The sequence below is a fragment of the Hemitrygon akajei genome, chromosome 25 (assembly GCF_048418815.1).
Source record: "Hemitrygon akajei chromosome 25, sHemAka1.3, whole genome shotgun sequence".
Classification (NCBI taxonomy): Eukaryota; Metazoa; Chordata; class Chondrichthyes; order Myliobatiformes; family Dasyatidae; genus Hemitrygon; species Hemitrygon akajei.
Genome location: NC_133148.1, coordinates 40066710 through 40088148, shown reverse-complemented (window position 1 = coordinate 40088148; position 21439 = coordinate 40066710). Strand labels below are relative to the sequence as shown.

The 21439-nt window shown below is 52.2% G+C and overlaps 1 protein-coding gene across 1 annotated transcript; it reads right to left on the bottom strand.

Annotated features, from left to right (window-relative positions):
* Positions 1-1222: 1222 nt before the first annotated feature.
* On the bottom strand, positions 1223-11970 carry LOC140716544 (uncharacterized). The gene is made up of 2 exons (XM_073029357.1): positions 11847-11970; positions 1223-5851 (listed from the first exon to the last, which is right to left on the bottom strand). The coding sequence occupies exon 2, from the start codon at positions 5846-5848 to the stop codon at positions 4148-4150; it is 1701 nt and encodes a 566-aa protein (XP_072885458.1). The 5' UTR covers positions 5849-5851; positions 11847-11970; the 3' UTR covers positions 1223-4147.
* Positions 11971-21439: the final 9469 nt, after the last annotated feature.

The window sequence follows — 21439 nt, the reverse complement described above, 5'->3', positions numbered from 1 at the left end:
TCTGTGGTGGCCAGTGCTATCATGTTTGCTGCTGTGTGCTGGGGCAGCAGGCTGAGGGTAGCAGACACTAACAGAATCAACAAACTCATTCGTAAGGCCAGTGATGTTGTGGGGGTGGAACTGGACTCTCTGACGGTGGTGTCTGAAAAGAGGATGCTGTCTAAGTTGCATGCCATCTTGAACAATGACTCCCATCCACTCCATAATGTACTGGTTAGGCACAGGAGTACATTCAGCCAGAGACTCATTCCACCGAGATGTAACACTGAGCATCATAGGAAGTCATTCCTACCTGTGGCCATCAAACTTTACAACTCCTCCCTCGGAGTGTCAGACACCCTGAGCCAATAGGCTGGTCCTGGACTAATTTCCACTTGGCATTATTTAGTTATTATTTTTTAATTATTATTGGTTTTATATTGCTATATTTCTACACTATTCTTGGTTGGTGCAATTGTAACGAAACCCAGTTTCCCTCGGGATAAATAAAATATGTCTGTCTAAAGTGGGGTTCTGATCAATCGGATACAAACACTTGTGAGGATCGGGAGTGATGGAAGCAGGTTACTGAACATCTAAGGGGGCGTGGGCCCTGGTGATTTTTCCACCCCTAGGTTCCTTTCGGAGTGAAAGCATGTGGCTTTGAAGTTCAAACAAAGGAAACGAGAAATCAAGACAAAGACTGCAAACTTTACGGAGACTGGCACTTTTATACTTGAGATAATGCGAATTCCTGAGAATAACAAGGGCCAATTAAAAGACATACAGTTGTGTCACGTGCTAGCACTTAACCATGAGAACCGTTATGTGGCTGCTGTGCGCTTTTCTGCCAGTAGGTGGGGACAAATAACACATACTGTATTGTAAAAATAAACACGTTATAAAAAGTTAGTGAACTGCAATTGCTTAAAAAAATAAATTAATTCAACTAATATATTATTGATACATATAAAACAACTGATTGCAACAGGGGAAATGGGTCACTGCGTGCCAGAGGGAGAAGGAAGCTTCATTATCCACTGAGATGAACACCACATAACTGCAGTTGTGTTAGATCTTTGCATTAGTCGTCACTTTTATTGTCATTTCGACTATAATTGCTATGTATACATAGTAGTATACACATAACTGCTATGTATACATAGTAGTATACACATAATTGCTATGTGTACATAGTAATTAGTGATCGGCAGATGGAAAGTTAATAAAAAGACAAAGGGTATATTGGTCAATATTTTAATCAGATAAACTCAAAGACACTCCAATTAATAATTTATTTACAAAGCTTGGTTTATCAACAAACTTTTTAATTAGAGAAAAAAACTTTTCAGTCAGTGCAATGTAGAACTGCTCTTTGTTTTGAACCATCAGCCCATAAGATCAAGTAACAATTAAATAGTACTGGGGGAGTCCTGACCTGCCCCAGCTCGGGCAAGGGTTCCCTAACATATTGGCACCCAGGGGAGCATTTCCAGCCCCCTCGTTTCCCTCTTGCACACACCCTCTGATCCCCTTCTACCCCCACCTGCACTGAGGGGCAATTTACGGCAATCATTCAGCTCACCAGTTCTTCGATGGGACGTGGGAGGAATCCAGGGAACCTGGGAAATCCGGGCACAGGGAGAAGGTTGGAAGGTCTGTGCAGGGGAGGAACGGACTGAATCCGGTTCTCCGGGGGGCCACGGGGCAGCATCACGACCAGCTGCCCTGCCCTGCCATCTGTGACTGCTTGCCACTACCTTCCTAACGAACCAGAAACAAAGTCTAGCATCTAACTGACCCAGAGGAGGTGGGAGGGAGACCTGGTTTGACCACTAGCTTTTAATTCATCCTTCAGAGGGAGTCCTCACAAGGCCTCCTGTCGCCCCAATATTGGAAGGGAGCAGAAGAGGTTTACCAGGATGCTGCCTGGTTTAGAGGGTGTGTGCTATCATGGGAGGCTGGATGAACTTGGGTTGTTTTCTCTGGAGCGGCAGAGGCTGAGGGGAGATCTGATAGAGGTTTACACGATTATGAGAGCCATAGATAGAGTGGAGAGAGAGTTTCTGTTTCCCAGGGTTGAAATGTGTAATACCAGAGGCCATGCAATGGGGGGGGGGGGGGGCGGGGGGGGGATAAGTTTTTTACTCAGAGTGGTGGATGCCTGGTATAGTGGTAGAGGCAAATACATTAGAGGCTTTTAAGAGATTTTTGGATAGTAGGAGGGATTAGTGTTTGGGTGTTTCTGATTTGCTTTTCAGCTGGTTCAGCACAACATTGTGGGCCGAATGGCCTGTGCCGTACTCTTCAAAGTTCTGTGTCCAAAGGCAATTATAATACTTAACACTGGCAGTGCTGAGATTCGTCAATGTTCACCAGGAAAGTGTACCGACCCAGGTGTGTTCCCTCAGCGCTGACTCAAGGGAGATGTGTGCTCGCTGGCCCAATGTGGGCAGTCTCATCTCCAGGGAGGTGTGACCTGACTGGTGATGATGGGCAAGAAGCAATGGGGCCAACGTGAACCTAGAAACATCAATGTAACAACAACCAGATCACGTCCTCGTTAGTACCTGGTCAAGGAATGGACACTAACCAGACTCCTCTGGAAAACTCCTCCTTCCTTCAAACAGGGGGCTGTGGCATTTATATCCTCTCAGGCTGGCAGGTCGAGCTTAGGGTTAAGGAATTCTGTTTTAAAAACGCATGGCACTTCCAAATCATGTACCACTCACGGACAATAAAGCTCTTGATAATCCTGCTCCCTCAAGGAACCAGAGCAGAAGCTTTTCCTGAACATTGCCTTTTCCTCTGAACAGTTTCAGTTCTACATTTCACACAGTAACATAATAACTCTTCCAGTGAAGCCAGCCAGTTTAAACGGAGCACGGGAAAGGGGTCCCGCTAAGCTTGCAGATTTTCTCAACAAGCTGGAACATACAGCTACTATCAGCAAGCCCGGCCATGTTCCAGGCTGACCCCACACTCTGCCCTCAGTCCAGACTCCGGCCGGAAACACTGCACTCACTCTCCCAACTAAGACTGAGCTAGACACCGAAAGCATTTCCCAATAATCAGGAGTCTCACTGCACGGGGAGCATCAGTCCAGTTAGCACAAGACACCACACACACACACACAACTGCTGGAGGGCTTCGTGGAGTCAAGCAGCATCTGAGGAGGCAAAAGAACGGTCAACGTTTCAGGTTCAAGAATGAATCAGGACTTTGGACAAGGCAAAGGTTGTGGTGCCTCGTCACTGAGTTGAGAGATTTGCGTGCCTCAATGACCCAGGGAGCTACGTTGGCCAGTCAGGGCTTTACGCTTTGGCTCTTGGTAGGGTCACCCTTGCCAAACAAGAGTGTCCACTGGTCCTCCAGGTTTGGGGGATTCAGCTCAGGGCTAACAACCCTGACTGGTAAAACAAAATCGTTACGGAAACAGCAATGAAAAATCCTAGATCTATCGCTTCTTTGACTAAGATCAAGTGTAGTATTAAAAAAAAGAATCCTAGATCTGAGTGCCAAGGTCCTCTAGGGCCCTCACTGCAGTCCCTAAATGCCAGTGGCATGAGGGGCAGCAAATTCATAAAGGGTTTAATAATCTCAAAATCCAAAACTGGGTTACTCCCACCACGTCAGATGGTGATGAATTTGAAATGTGGCATTTGGAAGTCTAATGTTATCCACAAAAACCGCAGTGGACTGACTGTCCCAAAGACCCTCGTAGTTGGCTAATATCCATCCCCACCTGGTCTACCCAGACACGCAGCAGAATGTTCTGCTCTGAACGGCCTAGCAAGTTATACCGTTGTAATTAACCACCGGAACAGGCAGCTCACAGCCACCTTCGAAGCCCAGGTGCCTTGACTTGAATCTTAAAAAGGCCACTGCCCCTTTACCTTTCTGAATGTCAGTCAGCCACCTACTCAACCTACTAAGTTCTTGACTCAGCACGTCACCGTCCCATTTCCTTCCACGGATGCTGCTCAACGGGCAAAGCCCCTAAAGTCCAGATGAAGGGCCTTGACCCAAACGTTGCACGTCCATTTCTCTCCGAGGATGCTGCCCGACCCGCTGAATCTTTCTGGAAGTTTCGCCTGCGCTCCAGGTCTCATAGTCCCTTGTGGGGCCCCTACCCAAAGGCAGTGTCCTTGGCAAACCCCTTTTGGCATCAATTCTTGCTCTTGGCACCAAACCTGCCCGCCCTTCCATGTAGCTTCCTGGACCAGCAGCTGTTGGCGTGGGCAACCATGTCCTTCTTGAGCCGGAACTTCTGGCCGCAGACGCCGCACGAGTACAGGTGGCTCTCCAGGTGCTGCTGCAGGTCACCCTTGCTGCCCACGATCTCGAAGCAGACCTGGCAGACGGCCTGGCCCGGCGAGAGGTGGGAGGCCAGGTGCCGCAGGTGCGCGTGCTTGCGCCGGCTGCGGTACCCACATACGGTGCAGGCGAAGCGGGCTCCCCCCACCCCACCCTCCGCGCGGCCGGCCAGCTGCAACCGCAGCTCCCAGGGGAAGGCCCGCGTGTAGGCCGGGCAGGCCAGCCGCTCGCTCAGGCCGTGAGCCGCCGCCAGCTCCCCGGGGCCCGGCACCAGCTTGGCCGCCGGCTGCGGCCTCTCGGCCTCCTGCACCAGGGTGGAAGGAGCAGGAGCTGGGGCCTCGCCTTCCTTGCTCCTCCTCTTGAGCCGCTTCTTCTTACACTCCCGACTCCAGCTCCGCTCCTCTGCCAGGCAGCACCCCTCGCAGGCCTGACAGGACCAGGCCTTGCCCCTGCGCCGGGCCGCTTGACAGGGGCTGCGGCCGAGCCCCAGGGGCGAGAGAGAGGCCTCGCTTGGCCCGCCACCCCCTGCTTCTTCCTCGCTTGGTTCTGACCGGCCTGAGCCCTCGCCATCACCCTCCAGGCTGCTCTCAGTGCTACTGAAGGAGTCGTCGGTGGCATTCTCCAGGACCAGGTCATCATCACCAGGGAAGCGCACCTCACCTTCCTCCAGTTCGTAGTCCTCACCCTCGGGGGCCCAGGGCCTGCAGCCTCCCTCCTCAGCCTCCGCGTGCCCTCCCTCACGGGGCCTGCCATCCAGGCTGGACCTCTCGGCCTCCTCCTCCTCCCGCTTGATAGCGGGCTCGTGCTGAAACGGGCCGCTGCAGCAGCTGCTGAGATGGTCCTGCAGCCTCTGGGCCCGCTCGAAGGCCAGGCCGCAGAGCGGGCAGAAAAAAGGGCACTCGGCCTGTGGCCGCGGGGGTTCCCTGTCAGCGTGCGGCTCTTCCTCCTCCACAGATCCCAGGCTGACCTGTGGGTCTTCAGGGTTTTCGGCCTTGACCGCCACCGAGACCTGGGAGCATGTGGTTGTCCCCAGACTCACGCTGACAGGCTCCAGGCTCTCATTGGTAGGCCCCAGGCTCTCGTTGGTAGGCCCCAGGCTCTCGCTGGCAGGCCCCAGGCTCTCGCTGGCTGCCCGCTCCGGGTATAGCTGCACACCGAAGACCAGCGGCTTGGCCGAGGCCAGGAGCGAGGCCTCGTCGGCATTCCGATCCCCCGGCGGCAAGAAACGGCCAGCGTTGTAGAGCTTCAGGAACCTGAGGGAGGCATGGAAGCGCTCGGGGTCGGCCGGCGGTGACTCCAGGCGGCCGGTGTACATCAGCTGCAGGATCAGGTCGAAGTGGTCGGGGCTGACGGCCTGCGGGCTGAGGGCCACCAGCGATGACTCCGCCGGCTGGTTGACGAAGAGCTTGTGGAAGTACGAGCTGCAGGCGGCCAGCACCACCCGGTGAGCCCGGAACCGCACGTCGCCCACCGCGATGGAGCAGTCACACAGGAAGCCGTATTCGAGTTGTGAGCAGAGCTGCTGGAGGACGTGCTCGCTGTGGCTGCTCATCCCCTGCAACAGAGCGGAGGACCGGAGTTAGTGAGGGGGTGGGTGGTCTGCTCCTGGCCGGAGGAGAGGGCCGGTCACTCCTCCAACCCTTCCTTGTACAGCTCCTACTCCATCAACCTCAAACACTCCTCCCACACTACCACCACTCCCTCAATACTCCAACTCCCACCCCTCAAACCCTCCCCTACTCCAGCCACCCCTCACCCTATTCCTCCCTCCACAACTCCCACCCCTCAAACCCTCCCCTACTCCAGCCACCCTTCACCCTATTCCTCCCTCCACAACTCCCACCCCTCAAACCCTCCCTTTCTCCAGCCACCCCTCACCTTATTCCTCCCTCTACACTACCCAGCATCACCCCACTCCCCTCCCACTCTGGTTTCATCCCACGACTCCTTCCCTCCTAGTGTCGCCCACCCCCACGTACTCCACTCTAATCCGCGTCCACTATTTCCTGGAGCAACTACTACGTCTGAAAATGGGACCTCGGCAGAAATTGAAGGTGAGAAGGGGTATTTTCTAGGGGAATATGAGAGGTAATTCTTTACTCAGAGAGTGGTGGATGCCTGGTATGGTGGTACAGGCAAATACAACAGAGGGTTTTACGGGACATTGGGCTAGGAACATGGATGTAAAGAATCTGGAGGGATACAGACATGGTGTAGGTAGGTAGGAGGGATTAGTGTTTGGGGGTTTTTCCATGGTTTTTTATCTGGTCCAGCACAACACTGTGGGCCAAATGGCCTACTCCTACGTTCTATGTGGTGACTCTGATTCTGATCCCAGTAATAGGTTGAGAAGGTTAATTGGCTTCTGTAAATTAACCCTTAATGCAACTCTACAGATCTAGACAGGCCCTTCAGCCCAACAAAAGTGTCAAAGGTTACTGGTAGGAGGATGGGTTTGAGAGGGAAAATAAGAAAGATTTGTAATTTATTTAGAGATAACAGTGCAGAACAGGCCCTTCCAATGAAATGCACCATCCAGCAACCCAGTATTTAAACCCAGCCCAGTCACAGGGCAATTCACAATGAGCAATTAACCTCCAGCCAGTATGTCTTTAGACTGTGGGAGGAAACCAGAGCACCCGGAGCAAACATACGCCGTCACGGAGAGGACGTACGCCGTCACGGAGAGGACGTACAGGCACTTACAGAGGAAGCGAGAATTGAACTGCCAAACTCCAAAATGCCCTTCACCTAAACCACAACGCCGCTAATAGTGAGCAGAGTTCTATTTATCGAGATACAGGCCCTTCCGGCCCGACGAGCCACACGGCTCAGCAACCCACCGATTTAATCCTAGCCTACCCATGGGAAAATTTACAACGACCAATTAACCGAGCACGGGTACATCTTTGGACTGTGGGAGGAAACCCATGTGGTCACCGGGAGAGCACACAAACTCCCTACGGAGGATGCTGGAATTGAACTTCCAAACTCCAATGCCCCTTGCACTAACCACTATGCTATACTGGCACTCAGCTTTATCGGTGTACCTGCATATCCCAACATTCCCAGGCCCCTACTGTCTTCAATAAGATCCCAACATCCCCAGGCCCCTGGGGTCTTCAATAAGATCGCAACATCCCCAAGCCCCTACTGTCTTCAATAGGATCCCAACATCCCCAGGCCCCTGGGGTCTTCAATAGGATCCCAACATCCCCAGGCCCCTACTGTCTTCAACAGGATCCCAACATCCCCAGGCCCCTACTGTCTTCAATAGGATCCCAACATTCCCAGGCCCCTGGGGTCTTCAATAGGATCCCAACATCCCCAGGCCCCTACTGTCTTCAATAGGATCCCATCCCCAGGCCCCTACTGTCTTCAACAGGATCCCAACATCCCCGGGCCCTGGTGACTTCAAAAGGTTCCTAACTCACCCATATTTACGACATTAACAAACAGTTAGGGCCGCACGATGACATAGCAGTAAGCATAACAATCTGCAGGGCCAACCGTTAGGCTTTATTTCTGCTGGAGGGTCTCAGCCAGTCCGGCAGCATTTGTGGGACTGAACAACCCATCAATGTTTCAGGACCCAACCATTCCTTGAACTAGTAAACGTACTTTGAACTTCGTCAGAACTGGAAAGGAAGGGGGAAGACAACAGAATAAACCGCCGCAGTCTGTCAGGACCTTGTACGTTCTCCCCGTGACCGCGTGGGTTTCCTCCGGGAGCTCCAGTGTCCTCCCACAGTCCAAAGACCTGCCGGTTAATGTTAGTGAGTTGTGCTGGAAGCCTGGTGATGGTCGCAGGCTGCCCCCCCCCAGCACCTTCTCAGATTGTGTGGGTCGTTGACATAAATGACTCATTTCTCTGTGTGTTTCGATGGACGCGATAAAGCAAATCTTTTTTTTTTTAAAAATGCTGAGTGCCCAGCAGGTCAGATAAGAGGGGTGCAAAGTGAAACAGAGTAAATATCGTGGATGGAAGAAACAAACGATTCAGTTCACTTTGTTTCAATGTGCACCGCAAAGATAAATCTGAACCTTGAAACATTGATTCTGCTTCTCCGTGCTCACAGGACTTCAAACCTGCTGGGTGCTTCTCGGACCTTCTGTTGTTTATTTCAGATCTCCAGCACCCAGATTTATTTTCTCTTCTGGTCAAAATTCACCAAAATAAGCAGCCCCAGTTGCAGATCTCCTCCAAGGCGACCACAACCTTGTCGTAGGGTTTTGTTTGAGGTTTGTGTGCCTCAGTGACCCACAGAGCTAGGCTGGCTGGAGTCAGGGTTTTATGCTTTGGCTCTTGGTCGGGTCGCCCATGACAAACAGGTCAAAGGGGAGAGGCCAGGCTAAGAGTGTCCACTGGTCCTCCAGGTTCAGGGGTTCAGCTCAGGGCCAACAAACCCGACTGGTCAAACAAAATTGTTACAGAAACAGCAATGAAGAATCCTTCTACATCTGAGTGCGACGGTATTCCTGAGTCTCCACCCGGGACTTGCATGGCTGACAGTAGTGAAAACCGAGAGGAAGTTACTGACATGAAATAAAAGATGTACTGCTCGGTAGGTTAAATGGTCAATATAAATTGCCCAGTGATTAGGCTAGGGTTAGATCAGGATCAGTACAGCTCATTAATTCCAGATTTACAATTCCTCTCACATCACACTCTGATCAATCCCATCCCCAGATTCTACGCTTCACCCAGGGACAATTTACAACAGTTAATTAACCCTGGGACTTGCAAGAAAAAGCGGAGAATCCACTGGAAACCACACGGTCAAGGGGGGAACGTGCAAACTCCGCACGGACAGCATCTGGGGTGAGGAGTGAAGCCTGCAGCTCCTCCAATGGCCCTGCCACCCACAGGTGACAGACAATGTTCATAGCATGGAAACAGGCCCTTTGGCCCAACTGGACCATCCTGACCAAAATGTTTCTCTCCCGTATCCTCCTAGGATTTCCTATCCACATCAATTTTCTAAATGACTTTTAAACATTGTAACTGTACCCACCCTCTACCCCTTCCTCTGGCAGTCCAGTCAAATTGGCCACCACCCTCTGTGTGGAAAAAGCTACCCCTCGTGCCCAGTTTAAATCCTTCCCCTCTGATCTTCAACCTCAAGTTTAATTGTCATTCATGAACGCAGCCAAATGGGACAGCGTTAGTCCAGGGCCAAAGTGCAAAACGCAGTACCAACAGTCACACACAGCACAAGGCACGCGCACAAAGGCAGTAAGCATACTGAGCAACAGAAAATAATACAGTCCAAGTCCCGGAGTCCGCAAACACAGTGCAGCTTCCCTTCTGCTGAGCAAACACTGGGGGGGGGGGGGGGGGGGGGGGGCAGCACTGGCTCCAACGCCTCTCCCCTGGACAGGCGACACAACTCCCCCGCTGTCCATACAAGACAGCGGTTAACACCGTCACAAGAGAAAGGAACACAGTCTAAGTCCCTCACCCCCAGACGGCTGCAGACAGGCGACACCATGGCTCAAGGCCTTGCTCTCGCAGTGTGCCAATAAGCCGGCCTTGCAGCACCTCACATCGCCAACGTCCAACCCTGGCACAGCGACTACCACAATCACTTGCTTAAACCTTTGCCCTCCAGTTTCAGACTTCCCTACAACAGAGGGGGGGAATACCTCGACTATCCACCCTGTCTGTGCCACAAGGGTTCCTGCAGATGCTGGACACACACAAGATGCTGCAGGAACTCAACAGGTCAAGATGTCCGTCGACATTTTGGGCCGAGATCCTTCAGCGTCTCGGCCTGAAACGCTGCCTGTTCATTTCCCTCCACAGTCGCTGCCTGACCTGCTGAGCTCCTCCAGCATTTTGTGTGTGTGTGTGTGTGTGTGTGTGTGTGTGTGTGTGTGTGTGTGTGTTTTGTGCTATCTACAACCTACGTGGTTTTATAAACCTCACAGGGGTTCCCGACCTGGGGTCCACAGCATAAAAAAGGTTGGGAACCCCCTCTCGGCCTCCTTCACTCCAGGAAAAAAAGTTCCAGCCTACCCTACCTTTCCTCATAACCAGAGTCCTGTGATCCCACCGAGGTGCCCGCAGATCCTGTCCGTAGCGTAATCACATCCTACCGATCGCCTTGTCAATTTTCTCCGCACTCTTTCAACCTTATTTACATCTTTCCTGCAGGTAGGTGACCAAAGCTGCACACAGTACTCCAAATTAGGCCTCACCATCGTCCTATACAACTACAACATAACATTCCATCTCCTGTACTCAGTAATTTGATCTACGAAGGCCAATGTGCCAAAAGCTGTCTTTACCACCCTATCCACCTGTGATGCCACTTTCAGTGAATTATGGACCTGTATTCGCTCTGTTCTGCCACACTCCTCAGTGCCTCACCATTCACTGTGTAAAACCTACCCTGGTTGGTCCCTCCGAAGTGCAACGCCTCACACTTGTCTGCATTAAATTCCATCTGCCATCTTCCAGCTGGTCCAGACCCCACTGCAAGCCACGACAGTGTTCCTCACTGTCCACTACACCCCGAAACGCGATGTCACCTAGTTAACCATGTTACCATCCAGATCACTGATATAGATGATAAACAACAACAGATCCCTGTGGTACTCCAGTCAGAGAGGCTTCCCCCACAAAGCCAGCCTCTCATCCAATTCCCTACCTCGCCCTGAACGCCTGAACCTTCTTGACGAGCCTGCCGTGTGTCACCTTGTGAAATGTCTCGCTGAGATCCATGTAGACCTTAGGGAGCTAGGGCTTTACTCCTTGAGGAGAAGGAGGATGAGAGGAGACATGATAGAGGTGTACAAGATATTCAGAGGAATAGGCAGAGTGGACAGCCAGCGCCTCTTCCCCAGGGCACCACTGCTCAGTACAAGAGGACATGGCTTTAAGGTAAGAGGTGGAAAGTTCAAGGGGGATATTAGAGTAAGGCTTTTCACTCTGAGAGTGGTTGGTGCGTGGAATGCACTGCCTGAGTCAGTGGTGGAAGCAGATACACTAGTGAAGTTTAAGAGACTATTAGACAGATATATGGTGGGGGTTATATGGGAGGTAGGATTTAAGGGTCGTCACAACATTGTGGGCCGAAGGGCCTGTACTGCGCTATATTGTTCTATGTAGACAGCATCCACTGCCTCGAGAAAACTGGACAAGATTGGTCAGACATGCTGGAACAGTTCACCGAATCATTCAACTTCAACCTAACACCCCATCTCCTGTATGTACTGGGTACTTTTAATTCAGGAAGGCCAAAGCCTCCAGCCAACCTGTCCCGACCTCATGGTCAACCTGCGCGGCCGCCCACCACCTCCGGCCTGCAGGCCCATATCGAGGGTCCGACTGCTGCACGGGCAGCGGAGCACTCGACCCGGGGCAGAGGTGAGGGCAGCCGGGGTGGCAACGCTGCCTAACCCCCGGAGCGCGGAGACACAGGCGGTTCGGCCCGTCCACCCGATACCACCACCACCACCACCCCCCCCCCAGCCCTTTGGCCGGGAGGTTCCGTTAACCTGCCCCTGCCCCTGCCCCTGCCCCGGCCCCGCCCGGCCCGGCTCACCTCTCCCCGTGCACAGTCTCCCCCCGGCGCAGCGCGTCGCCCCGCGCTGAGTGACAGGCCGCCGCGGCGCGTGCACCCGTTGCCAGGGCCTCGGGCTCCTCGCGGCCCAGGGGGGTCCCCGTCCCCGTCCACATCCGGTCCGCGGCGCCCGGCGCACTCTGGGAATTGTAGTCTCGCCGAGCTCCCCGCACTCCGAAGTTACTTTCAGAATCGGGTCTCATACCCACGGCATGTGTCGGGAAATTTATTGACGCTGGATCAGCAGTACAATGCAATACCTCATAACAGAGAGAAAAAGAAAACTGTGAATTACACTGTGTGTGTTTGTATGTATAGAAATTTGCGTGTTTATATGTGTGTATATAAACACACACATTAGAATGCTGGTTAGAATGCTCTTCACGGTAGAAATTTGCGTGTCTTTGGTGACATAACAAAATCTCCTGATGTGCTAATGATATATAATGAAAATCAATTATCAAAATACATCTATGTCACCATATACAACCCTGAGAATCATTTTCTAGCGGGCATACTCAGCAAATCTATAGAATAGTAACTCAGGTCCCCAATGATCCTTTTTACACACCTTTCTCTGTAAATGTCCTGAATCATGGGAAGTTCACATCTACAGATGCACTGGGCTGTCCGCACCACTCTCTGCAGAGTCCTGCGATCGAGGGAGGTACAGTTCCCATACCAGGCAGTGATGCAGCCAGTCAGGATGCTCTCAGTTGTGCCCCTGTAGAAAGTTCTTAGAATCTGGAGGCTCATACCAAACTTCCTCATCCGTCTGAGGTGCCTTTTTCACCGCACAGCCGGTGTGTACAGACCACGTGAGGTCCTCGATAATGCGGATGTCGAGGAACTTGAAGCTGTTCACCCTCTCAACCCCAGATCCATTGATGCCAATAGGGGTTAGCCCATCTCCATTCCTCCTGTAGTCCTTTATTTTTGTGACATTGGGAGAGCGGTTTTTGTCTTGACACCACTGTGTCAGGGTGATGACTTCCTCTCTGCAGGCTGCCTCATTATTGTTTGAGATATGGTCAATCAATGTAGTATCATCAGCAAATTTAATTAGCAGATTGGAGCTGTGGGTGGCGACGCAGTCGTGGGTGTACAGGGAGTAAAGCTGGCCAAAGTTGACTGGATGGATAGCCTAGCAGAAAAGACAGTGGAACAGCAATGGCAGGTATTCTTGGGAATAATGCACAAGGTGCAAAATCAGTTCATCCCCCAGAGAAGGAAGGATTCAAAGGGGGGAAAGGGGCCACAGTGGTTGACAAAGGAAGTCAGAGATTGCATAGCATTAAAAAAAAAAGGAAGTATGACAGAGCTAAGGTGAGTGGGAGGACAGATGATTGGGAAGTTTTTAAGGAACAACAGAACTTAACTAAAAAGACAATACGGGGAGAAAAAATGAGGTATGAACGCAAGCTATCCAGGAATATAAAGGAAGATAGCAAAAGCTTTTTTAGGTATGTGAAGAGAAAGAAGATAGTTAAGAACAATGTTGGGCCCTTGAAGAATGAATTGGGTGAAATTGTTATGGGAAACAGAGAAATGGCAGAAGAATTTAATGAGTACTTTAGATCTGTTTTCACTAAGGAAGACACAAGCAAACTCCCAGATGTATGGATGGGCCAAGGACATAGGGTAACAGAGGAAATGAAACAGATTGACATTCGGAAGGAAACGGTGATGAGTAGACTGATGGGACTGAAGGCTGACAAATCCCCAGGTCCAGATGGTCTGCACCCTAGGGTACTAAAGGAGGTGGCCCTGGAAATTGCAGATGCATTGGTAATCATTTTCCAATGTTCCTTAGATTCAGGATCAGTTCCCGAGGATTGGAGAATGGCTAATGTTATCCCACTTTTTAAGAAAGGAGGGAGGGAGAAAACAGAGAACTATCGACCTGTCAGCCTGACATCAGTGGTGGGGAAGATGCTAGAGTCCATTATTAAGGATGAAATAGTGGCATATCTAGATAGCAGTGATAGGATTGGGCCAAGCCAGCATGGATTTACCAAGGGTAAATCATGCTTGACTAATCTGTTGGAGCTTTTTGAGGATGTAACCAGGAAGTTAGATGGGGGAGATCCAGTGGATGTAGTGTACCTCGGTTTTCAGAAGGCATTTGATAAGGTCCCACATAGGAGATTGGTGGGTAAAATCAAAGCTCAGGGCATCGGGGGGAAGACATTGACATGGATAGAAAACTGGTTGGCAGATAGAAAGCAAAGGGTAGCGGTGAATGGGCGTTGCTCGGAATGGCAGATGGTGACTAGTGGGGTGCCACAGGGCTCGGTATTGGGACCACAGCTGTTTACAATTTACGTCAACGATTTAGATGAAGGCATTGAGAATAACATCACCAAATTTGCTGATGATACTAAGCTGGGTGGCAGTGTGACATATGATGAGGATGTTAGGAGAATTCAGGGTGACTTAGATAGGCTGGGTGAGTGGGCAGATACTAGGCAGATGACGTTTAATGTGAATAAGTGTGAGGTTATCCACTTTGGGAGTAAGAACAGGAAGGCAGATTATTATCTGAACGGTGTAGAGTTAGGTAAGGGAGAAATACAAAGAGATCTAGGAGTCCTTGTTCATCAGTCACTGACGGTGAATGAGCAAGTGCAGCAGGCAGTGAAGAAGGCTAATGGAATGTTGGCCTTTATTACAAAGAGAATTGAGTACAAGAGCAAGGAAATCCTTTTGCATTTGTACAGGGCCCTGATGAGACCACACCTGGAGTATTGTGTACAGTTTTGGTCTCCAGGGTTAAGGAAGGACATCCTAGCTGTAGAGGAGGTGCAGCGTAGATTCACCAGGTTAATTCCTGGTGTGTCCGGACTGTCTTACGCAGAGAGGTTAGAGAGACTGGGCTTGTACACGCTGGAATTAAGGAGATTGAGAGGGGATCTGATTGCAACATATAAGATTATTAAGGGATTGGACAAGATAGAGGCAGGAAATATGTTCCAGATGCTGGGAGAGTCCAGTACCAGAGGGCATGGTTTAAGAATAAGGGGTAGGTCATTTAGGACAAAGTTAAGGAAAAACTTCTTCTCCCAGAGAGTTGTGGGGGTGTGGAATGCACTGCCTCGGAAGGCAATGGAGGCCAATTCTCTGGATGCTTTCAAGAAGGAGCTAAATAGGTATCTTATGGATAGGGGAATCAAGGGATATGGGGACAAGGCAGGAACCGGGTATTGATAGTAGATGATCAGCCATGATCTCAAAATGGCAGTGCAAGCTCGAAGGGCCGAATGGTCTACTTCTGCACCTATTGTCTATCGTCTATTGACTTAGTACACAGCCCTGAGGGGCTCCCGTGTTGAGGGTCAGAGGGGCAGAGGTGAGGGAGCCCACTCTTACCACCTGCCGGCAATCTGACAGGAAGTCCAGGATCCAGCTGCACAAGGCAGGGTGAAGGCCGAGGTCTCTGAGCTTCTTGTCGAGCCTGGAGGGAATTATGGCGTTAAGTGCTGAACTGTAGTCCAAGCACAGCACTGTAAGCTTGTTACGGAGGGGAATGTCGAAAGGAACATGGAAAATTCAAAGAACAGGGTTTCCATTCCTCTCACCACCCTTACCTACATGTTTGTGCTCCCCCATCTACCCTCCATCAGAACAAGGAAAGGGCTCCCCTTGTCCTCAAGGGAAATTCACATTTGCTGATGACACCACCGTCGCAGGCCAAATCGGAGGTGGTGCTGAATCCGTAGCCAGGAGCGGAACTGAAAATCTGGCACTATCTCAGCAATATCTCAGCAATACCTCAGCAATATCTTGCCCCTCTGGAAGCCCGGGCACTGGACGGTAGACTTCTGGCCAAGTCACTCACGGCACACCACCCCGTCTCTTATTCTCTCCGGGAACCATCGGGAACAGGTACAATTAACCTAATTTCCTCTCCTCAAGCTCCTATCGTTCTTGGGTACCCCTGGTTAAGCCGCCATAATCCTCACATTGATTGGTCCACTGGGAAGGTAGCCAGCTGGAGTCCGCTCTCCCACTCCACTTGTCTCCAATCGGCCCTTTCCTCTGTGAAAGTCACCGCGACCTCGTCTGCCGCTGAAACCCCCCGACTTATCCAAGATTCCAGCAGAGTACCACGACCTGGGAGAGATGTTCAGCAAACAACGGGCTCTTTCCCCGCCCCCACACCGCCCTTATGATCGTGCTATTGACCTTCTCCCCAGGGCCCCTCTACCCACCAGTCAGCTGTACAACCTGTCCCAGCCAGGAAGGGAAGCAATGGAGGCTTACTTAAATGAATCTCTCACGGTGGGCATCATACTACCCTCATCCTCTCCTGTTGGCGCAGGTTTCTTCTTTGTGAGGAAGAAAGATGGTTCACTGAGCCCCTGCATTGACTACCGAGGCCTAAATAGCATAACCGTAAAGAACAAATATCCACTGCCCCTTATCAACTCTGCTTTCGAACCACTTCACGGAGCCACCATCCTCTCCAAGTTGGACCTACGAAGTGCCTATCATCTGGTCAGGAGAAGGGAGGGAGATGAGTGGAAAACAGCATTCAACATCCCTCTTGGTCACTTCGAATACCTGGTCATGCCATTCGGCCTCACCAATGCCCCCGCTGTTTTCCAACCCCTGATAAACGATGTCCTTAGAGATTTTATTAACCGCTTCGTGTTTGTTTATTTGGATGACATCCTAATCTTCTCCAGCAGTCTTCAGGTTCTGCAGAGGCTTTGAGAGAACAAACTCTTTGTAAAAGCTGAGAAGTGCGAGTTTCACATTCCTTCTGTCAGTCTCTTAGGATGCATCATCGAGAGCGGATCCCGAAAAGATCCAGAGTGGCCAAAACCCACGACACTCGATCAGCTCCAGCGATTTCAGGGGTTCGCAAACTTTTATCGTTGTTTCATCAGGGATTACAGCCGGGTGGCAGTGCCCCTTACTCAGCTCACCTCACCCGCGACCCCCGTCCACTGGACCCCCTGAAGCGGACTCAGCCTTCTCAGAGCTAAAGAGGTGTTTCATGTCCACTCCCATCCTGGCCCAACCAGACCCCTCTCGCCAATTCATTGTGGAGGTCGATGCCTCTGACTCTGGGGTGGGAGCGGTCCTCTCCCAACGTTCAGACCCTGACCAAAAGCTCCATTCCTGCGCCTTCTTCTCTCACCGCTGTCCCCCGCTGAACGGAACTACGACGAGGGGACCAGGAGTTACTGGCGGTCAAACTTCCTTTTGAGGAGTGGAGGCACTGGCTGGAAGGAGCGGAACATCCGTTTATCGTCTGGACCGATCACAAGAACCTCGCATATCTCCAAACCACCAAACGCCTGAATTCCCGCCAGGCCCGTTGGGCATTAATTTTTGGCCGGTTCAGGTTCTCCCGTCCAAGGTTCAAGAACGGGAAGCCTGATGCCCTCCCCTGTCAATACATTTTGAGGAGGGCCTCCCCAACCCCGAGACAATCCTTCCACCATCCTGTGTGGTAGCTGCCCTCATCTGGGAGATCGAGGCCATAGTCAGAGGCTCAATGGACCCTCCAATCGCCTCTTTGTGCCCGACTCCGTTCAATGTGGGGCCACACGTCTCGTTTCGCCTGCCATCCCAGGATCAATCGGACTCTGTCCCTCCTGAAGAGGCATTTCTGGTGGCCCTCCATGGATGCTGACACCCGTTCCTTCCTCTCTGCCTGTGGAAAAGCCTCCCATCGACCCCTACCTGGGTTGCTTCGTCCCCTACCTGTCCCTATCCGTCCTCAGTCTCACATTGTTACTGGACCGCCCCTTCACAGGGGAACACTGCCGTACTCACCGCGGTGGACCGCTTCTCCAAAGCCGTGCACTTTGTAGCCCTTCCCAGACTCCCTACAGCTCGGGAAACAGCCGACCTCCTCGTTCATCACGTCTTCCGCCTTCACAGGACTCCTTCGGACATTATTTCTGAACAGCGGCCCTCAATTCATCTCTCACATCCGGAGAACTTTTTGTTAAGCCCTTGGGGTCTCAGTAAGTCTGTCGTCCGTCTTTCGTCCACAGACGAAACCCTAACCCTAATGCCAGCTAACCAGCACTGCACTGCATAACCGCCAACAACCCATCTGCCTGGAGCACCCATCTCGCTTAGGTAGAGTACGCCCACAACCCCCGGTCAGCACCGCCAAAGGAAAGTCTCCCTTCGAATGCTCCCTTGATCACCAACCCCCTCTGTTCTCCGCTCATGAAGATGGCATCGCTGCGCCTTCTGTTCAGGCCCATCTCCGCTGGTGCCACAAAATCTGGGAAGACACACGCGCGGCCCTGCCCCGCTCAGCCGACCGCAACCGGAGGACAGCCGATCACCATTGGATTCCTGCACCTGATTACCGGCCTGGGCAGAAGCTTTGGCTCTCTGCTAAAGACATTCCCCTCAAGAATGAGGCCAGGAAACTCGCCCCTCGCTACCCAGGACCGTTCGAGGTTGAGAGTGTCGTCAACCCCTCGGCGGTCAGACTCAAACTGCCAAAGTCCATGCACATTCGTCCCACGTTCCACGTCTCCCCAGTTAAAGCCGGTATCTGTCAGCCCTTTCTGCCCTCCGGCCCAACCCCCTCCACCCAGCGTACACCGCCGGGGCAGGGGTCTCCAGTACCTGGTCGACTGGGAGGGGTACAGCCCGGAGGAACATTCTTGGCTTCCCCGTTCCTTCATCCTGGATCCTTCCCTCATCCGTGATTTCCATCGGGACAATCCGCACAGGTGGATCGCCTGGAGACTTGATGGGGGGGGTACTGTCATTAATTCCCTATCTTGCTCCTAATTTCCTTTGATTGTGCCTTGATTCTGACTGTTAATTTCCCATTTGCTGCTAATTTGATGACAGCACACCTGGTTTCTATCAAGACCTGCAGCTTCAGAACCCTGGTGTGACACCATTAGTCAAGTCAAGTCACTTTTTATTGTCATTTCCACCATGACTGCTGGTACAGTCACAGTAAAAACGAGACGACGTTTTTCAGGACCATGGTGTTCCATGACACGGTACAAAAACTAGACCGAACTATGTAAAAAAACAACACAGAAAAAAAAACTACACGTGCAGGCATTACGATACTGTAATAAGTCGCCAGATCGTTGGTCTTTTTCCTGTGGGATAACGTTTCCCGATCGCTTAGAACCATTTGTTTAGCTCCAGTTTCAAGGTTTACCTATGAGACTCCGTCTCTCTGAGTCAAGCCTCCGTGTCAAGGTGGGGGAGTGAGGGAGGGAAATGCTTTTACCCGAAGCAGAAACCAATATTCATGCCCTCTGGTTGGAGGCTACCCGGATGGATTATCAGGCGTTGGTCTTAGCACAAGAGGAGGCCACGAACCGACATATTGGAACGAGAATGGGAATCGGAATTAAGACATTTGGCCACCCGGAAGTGGACGGAGCGGGTGTGCTTGATGAGGTGGTCCAGCCTACCACACGTCTCACCATTGTAGAGGAGGCCGCATCGGGAGCACCGAGTGAGGTGTTGCCTCACCCAGAGGGACCGTGCAGGGCTCTGAATGGAGGTGAACCAGCGGGTGTGTTAAGGCAGCAGGAAGCTGGGGTGAGCCCGGATGTTCGGGAAATGGAGGAGATGCGGGTGAGAGCTGCCACAACAATCGAGGGGAGGGAAACCCCTCCCCCCCATTTTCCTGCAATGGAATGCTGCACGTTGGGAACAGATCCAACAGAGGCAAAGAAACTGAAAAGTGGGGGGGGGGGGGTAGCATTTTTACGAGAGTAAGGGAGGGAAGAGGACACGGGACTCACACCACCAGGTTCAGGAACAGTTATTACCCCTCAACCATCAGGGTCATCAACCCGTGGGGACAACTTCACTCGCCCCAACTCTGAACTGCTCCCATAACCTATGGACTCACTTTCAAGGACTCTTCATCTCATGTATTTATTCTTTCTTTCCTTTTGGACGTGCAGAGCTTGTGTTCCTCTGCACTCAGGTCATTCTGCTCGTGTTACTGAGGATGGACAGTTCAGCCCAGGGCTGTAGATGGTGACGTGTATGTTGTTTGATAACATTCACTTTGAACATTGAACCAATCACTCCATGAGCCTCCACATCCAGCACATCAGTCCCCCAGTCACACAGCTCTCCCACCAGGTCTCCTTCCCCCCCCCCCCCCCCCACTCCCATCTTACGTCTCAAATCCCACTACCCCCTACCTCCACCGCCTGTTAGCGCACTCACCTGGACCCACCCATCACCTCCCAGACTGTCACTCTCCCCTCACTCCAATCCTCCATCTGCCTATCACCCTCCTCACCCATCACCTCCCAGACTATGCCCTCACTCCCCTCCTCCATCTGCCCATCACCCTCCTCACCCATCACCTCCCAGACTGTCACCTCCCTCCTCCATCTGCCCATCACCCTCCTCACCTGCACCCACCCATCACCTCCCAGACTGTCACATTTCCCACTCCCCCTCCTCCATCTGCCCATCACCCTCCTCACCTGCACCCACTCATCACCTACCAGACTCACTATGCCCTCACTCCCCTCCTCCATCTGCCCATCACCCTCCTCACCTGCACCCACCCATCACCTCCCAGACTGTCACATTTCCCACTCCCCCTCCTCCATCTGCCCATCACCCTCCTCACCTGCACCCACTCATCACCTACCAGACTCACTATGCCCTCACTCCCCTCCTCCATCTGCCCATCACCCTCCTCACCTGCACCCACCCATCACCTCCCAGACTGTCACATTTCCCACTCCCCCTCCTCCATCTGCCCATCACCCTCCTCACCTGCACCCACTCATCACCTACCAGACTCACTATGCCCTCACTCCCCTCCTCCATCTGCCCATCACCCTCCTCACCTGCACCCACCCATCACCTCCCAGACTGTCACATTTCCCACTCCCCCTCCTCCATCTGCCCATCACCCTCCTCACCTGCACCCACTTATCACCTCCTAGACACTGTCACATTTCCCACTCCCCCTCCTCCATCTGCCTATAATTCCCCTCACCTGGACCCACCTATCACCTCGTAGACTCTGTCACTCTCCCCTCACTCCCCTCCTCCATCTGCCTATAATTCCCCTCACATGGACCCACCTATCACCTCGTAGACTCTGTCACTCTCCCCTCACTCCCCTCCTCCATCTGCCTATAATTCCCCTCACCTGGACCCACCTATCACCTCGTAGACTCTGTCACTCTCCCCTCACTCCCCTCCTCCATCTGCCTATAATTCCCCTCACCTGGACCCACCTATCACCTCGTAGACTCTGTCACTCTCCCCTCACTCCCCTCCTCCATCTGCTTATAATTCCCCTCACATGGACCCCACCCGTCACCTGCCCCATTCCTTCCCCTCGCTTCTTTAAGCCGGCCACTTCCCCTCCACATCTCCAACCCAGCTGAAATAAACAGTCGTTATTTCGCACCGAGGCCCGTGTTCAGGACCCGGAATATGGACTGTGCATTCCCCCCTCACGGAGGCTGCCCGACCGGCAACGCCTGTTGCAATGCCGCGGAGGGACACCCCGCCGGCCCCAGGGGTCTCCGCCCAGCTCCGAACAAGCAGACAGCATTCAAAACAAAACGAAACGTGCTTTATTG